This window comes from Tinamus guttatus, unplaced genomic scaffold (assembly GCF_059628265.1).
Source record: "Tinamus guttatus ecotype Peru unplaced genomic scaffold, ASM5962826v1 Tinamus_guttatus_pri_ptg000990l, whole genome shotgun sequence".
Taxonomy (NCBI): Eukaryota; Metazoa; Chordata; class Aves; order Tinamiformes; family Tinamidae; genus Tinamus; species Tinamus guttatus.
The window spans coordinates 8023-13087 of NW_028289524.1; the positions used below are offsets into that span (position 1 = coordinate 8023).

The window sequence follows — 5065 nt, forward strand, 5'->3', positions numbered from 1 at the left end:
CTGGAGACGCTCTTCTTAATGCACCCCAGGCTCCCATTGGCCTTCTCGGCCACGAGGGCACACTGCTGCCTCATGGTCAACTTGTCATCCAACAAGACACCCAGGTCCCTCTCTGCAGAGCTGCATCTGGTCCTGCATGTTTCTAACATTTGTCCATGGTCACCACAACTGTGCCAGGGCACTATGGATTTCCTTGGACATCTCAGTTGACCCTGGATGCCTTTTCATCCTACACGAGTACCAGTCACTATAAGGATGAGGCACAGGTCCTTCTCTGCAGAGCTGCCCTCCAGCAGGTCAACCCCAGTCTGTACCAGTGCATTCAGTAATTCTTCCCTAGGTGTAGGACCCTGAATTTCATGAGGCCCAACTCTCCAGCCTGTTCATTTCCCTCGGAATGGCTGCACGGAGGTGTGGGGTATCAGACACTGCTCCCAGCTTGGGACCATAAGGACACTTGCTAAGTGTGCACTCATCCCCTTCATCCAGGTGATTAATCAAGTAGCTGGACAAGAATGAACCCAATATTGACATCTGGGGAACACCAAGAGCTACAGGCCTCCAGCTAGACTCTGCACCACTGATCACAACCCATGCAGCTCTGCCATTCAGCTGCTGTCCACTCATCTAAATGCACACTTCTTGACCTTGCCCATGATGGGAGACAGTGTTCAAGACTTTCCTGAAGTCAAGGCAGACAGCATGCACCAATCTCCCCTCATCTACCCAGCCAGTCCTTCCGTCCTAGAAGACTCTCAGACTGATTCAGCTTGATTTTCCCTCGGTTAATTCATGCTGACCACTGCTGATGCCCATCCTTTCCTCCACAGGCTTAGAGACAACATCTCTCATGAGCTGCTTCTTCACCTTTCCAGAAAGGTTCATCCCTTCCACAGTCACTGGTCACCAATGAGCGAGTCCTAAATGCAGAGCTCATTACACATTTCTGAGCTATTTTCTCCTTAACACATGGAGAACCCTGTGAAGCAAGGCCTTTGGGGTACAATTCCTTGACCCTATTCTTAAAAGCAGCTTCCTCTAAAGAGCAGCCTTCAGGCACTGCACTGGGTGGAACTTTCTGCTTTTAATGACAGAGTGAGGGGGTCAGCTCTGATGCAGACTTAGAAACCAATTTATTTGGAAACCATATGAGACAAAGTAGTCTAATTCAAGGAGAAACAAATCCAATCATTTGTGTAGCAGCATGTTAACAAATACTAGTAATAGTAAATCTAATAAACATAAAGAAATATTGCTCAGTCCTGGTACAGGATACAGTGGGATTCACACGTGGAGAGCAACACCAATATTACCATTTCGAAATAATGTCCATGAAATTACTTTCCTCAGGGCATCCTTGAGCTCCCTGTTCCTCAGGCTGTAGATGAGGGGGTTCACTGTTGGAGTCACCACCGCATACAGAACAGCCAGCACCAGATCCACGGCTGGGGAGGAGAAGGAGGGAGGCTTTAGGTAGGCAAAGATGCCTGTGCTGATGAACAGGGAGACCACAATCAGGTGCGGGAGGCACATGGAAAAGGCTTTGTGCTGGCCCTGCTCAGAGGGGATCCTCAGCACTGCTCTGAAGATCTGCACGTAGGACAACAAAATGAAAATGAAACACCCAGAGTGTACACAAAAAGCAATCACAAGGACTCCAACTTCCCTGAGGTAGGAATTAGAGCAGGAGAGCCTGAGGAGCTGGGGGATTTCACAGAAGAACTGCTCCACCTCATTACCTTGGCAGAGTGGTAAGGAAAATGTGTTCCCAGTGTGCAGGACAGCATTGACAAAACTGCTACTCCAGGCAGCTGCTGCCATTTTGACACAAGCTCTGCTGTTCATGAGGGTCCCATAATACAGAGGTCTGCAGATGGCAACATAGCGGTCATAGGCCATGACTGTGAGAAGGAAATACTCTCCTACTATGAAGATAAGAAACATAAAGAACTGTGCAGAACATCCTGAGTAGGTAATGGCCCTGGTGTTCCACAGGGAATTGGCCATGGATTTGGGGACAGTGGTGGAGATGAAACCAAGGTCGAGGAGTGAGAGATTGAGGAGGAAGAAGTACATGGGGGTGTGGAGGTGGTGGTCACAGACTACAGCTGTGATGATGAGGCCATTGGCCAGGAGGGCAGCCAGGTAGATGGCCAGGAAGAGCGAGAAGTGCAAGAGCTGCAGCTCCCTCCTGTCTGAGAATGGCAGGAGGAGAAACTCACTGAAGGAGCTGCTGTTGGACATTTGCTATCTCAGGGCATAGTGCACTGTCCTGGCAGGAAAAAAAAAAAAAAAAAAAAAAAAGATGTGGCATTTTAGGAAAAGATATTTAAAGAAAGAAAAAACAGTAAATTTTAAAAATATTGTATTTCTCATTAAAAACACATCACACTGATTCTCTCTTTATTAGGGGGCGGGGACGGGGAAGGGACATCTGCACACTTACCTGGCTTGAACCCCGTTTTGTTCTGACGGGGTGTGTTGTAAGGATTTGGGGCCACTGCCCATGGAATGTGGAGGGAATTGGAGTGAGTAATTCTGACACTCACAATAAAATCACTTTTCACATAACAGGGCTGTTCAGCATCTTCACACCCATTTCTAAAGGATGTGGATTGTAGAAGAAAGTTTTTTTTTTTTGACATTATTTATTTTCTTTGAGATGTCCCTCTCCCACCTGGGCAGCACTCCTTGAAGACGGCAATCATTGTCCTTTCTGCTGCGAGTGCTGAGAGGAAAGGCTTCCCTATCACTTGGGGCAGCGTGGCAAGAGCATTTCTATTACCCCAGGTTCCAGCTGTCCTGCACTCACACTGCTTTGAGCTGGAGGATGATCACACTTACATGTTGCCCTAAAAACCACACTCCCGTGCAGACCCCTGTTTCACATAACTTGCAGCATTGATATCTGAACTGCAGCTGAAATCCTCTCCACCCAAGTGAGCCTAAGCGAAGACCAGGAGCAGCATTGACAGGAGGGAAGCAAGGAGCAACCCTGAGGCACAGGGACACTGCTCTGGCTTAGAGCCCATGCAGACCTGGGTGCACACCCAGCTTCACAGCCCTGCAACATCCCTGGGAGAAGGAAGCAGGATGCCCTGTCCCTGTGACGCTGAGGCAGGGAATCCTGCTCTGAAGCAGCCTCTGCATTGGAGATGGTGGGAAAGCGATTGTCCCCAAACCCTATCAAGTGATGGCGTTGACTGGGTGCAGAAGACCTCTCTGGAAACTCAGTAGCATTGCCCTGCAGCCAGAGACTTACCATGCAAGGGGCTGGGAGCTCACTTCCACAGTGAGCTCTGCTCTGTCCTCCCGCTCCACACTGCTGTTCCCCTCTCGCTGCCTTCTCTCCTCTGCTGTCCACAGCAGCAGGCAGTGCTCGCAGCCCTGTGCTCCCAGGAGCCTGGCCCCGCTCAGGAGCAGAGACCCCTCTGAACTCACCAATTTTTCTGTCTCTTGTGCTCCCTTCTCCTGGGGAATGTACACTAAATAACCTGCAATCCTTTTCTTAGCAGTTCAGACAGACAGATTCCAACATTGCGATTTCTTTAATCAGAGGATGACTTTCTATGAAAGGTAGAAATGTTCCCCTCTGGAAGCTCCGTTTTGCATCTCTCAATTAGCCAGGACACGTAGGTGTGACAAGTGCAGAGATCAGTGACACATGGTTCACATGTTGATTCAGATGAGCCAATCTGGGCATCTTGTGCTGATTTAGAGGCCCCTGGCATGGAGTGGGATTCAAGTTCCTCCTGTGAACTCCACAAATATGAGATTCCCCTTGCCAAAAGCAAGGCAAACACAGTGTAGTTTTCTACATGAAAACTCCTTGTCCAAGCTGGCATTTTAATCATTTGAGATGGAGGATGAGAGGCAGTTGCTCACAGCAATACCTGGTGACAGTGGAGGAGACTGAGCTGATCTAAGGCATATGCCTGTGTTCGCTTGCTCTGATGGAGCAACTGGGAGAGATGCATCCTCCTAGGGGATCAGGTGGGGACCAGGCGTGGAATTGCCTTGGCCGTCTGAAATGACCCCAGATGCCAACTGCGACTTGTGCCCCACTCCTTATGACGCCAAGGTAATGTGCTGGAAGGACCATGTCAATGAATTTGGTGTCCAGCACAGCCACAGGCATGTTTCTGGCAGATACAGTACAGAAGGTAAAGGAAAATCACGCCCCTTTGGAGTGATTGTGTTGCCGTTCAAACGGCGTGGTGACCTGGTTCAGGAACGGCACGGCGACCACCCCCAGGCCGCTCGGGCCACCAGCTCGCTAACACCAATGTGATGGATGGCAAATGGCATTTATTGATGGTTACTTGGTGTTATATAGCTAAGGTTTACAACGTCACATCCATCTGCTATTGGCTATTAGGAGCCCTATCTTTCCGTACAGCGCGATATCTTTCGGCCGCCGGACCCTAACTATCTGCAACATTTCCCCCCTCCCTATGCATAACAAAACTAGCTAAAATATAACTATCTTATTCTTACTTATTCTTATCTTATTCTAATTACTTATTCTCATGATTATCTTATTCTTATTACTATCTTATTATTATCTTATTGTGATCACTTATTGTCATTATTACCTTATTCTTATTACTTACTCTTATTATTATATTACTCTTACTTTTTCTTATTATTATATTATTCTATTCTTATAGTTTATAACAATCTTAAAATTACGTATCATAAACTTGACATAAAAACATAAGGCACAAAGAAGAAGGCACGTAGAAGGTAGAGGATGACAGGTAATACTGGGGTGTAGGAATAGGGTGTACCTTGGGATAACTTGGGGATAAAACTGAGTGGATATATTCTTAAAGCAGTTGTCGGCGTTCTACTAACATGATGTTAACCTTCTCTAGCCGACTCTTGACAAACGACATGAGCTTATTCAATATACAGGGTTCAAAGACTAGTGTCATCATGATCATTGCTATCGGCCCTATCAAGGTAGATATCAGGGTAGTTAACCATGGCGAACCGATGAACCAATTTTCATACCAGCTGCATTTGGAACAGGTTCAATGGGTGCTGGTTGGCAAGGCATGGC

At 47.5% G+C, this 5065-nt stretch overlaps 1 protein-coding gene across 1 annotated transcript; it reads right to left on the bottom strand.

Moving 5' to 3' along the window:
• Nucleotides 1-1284: 1284 nt before the first annotated feature.
• Nucleotides 1285-2244, bottom strand: LOC148590928 (olfactory receptor 14A16-like). Its single transcript, XM_088538298.1, has one exon. The coding sequence runs from the start codon at nt 2242-2244 to the stop codon at nt 1285-1287; it is 960 nt and encodes a 319-aa protein (XP_088394424.1).
• Between the last annotated feature and the right edge of the window lie 2821 nt (nt 2245-5065).

Excerpts from the sequence above, each read along its gene's own strand:
- LOC148590928 (XM_088538298.1), bottom strand. The coding sequence starts at position 2,244 with ATGTCCAACAGCAGCTCCTTCAGTGAGTTTCTCCTCCTGCCATTCTCA.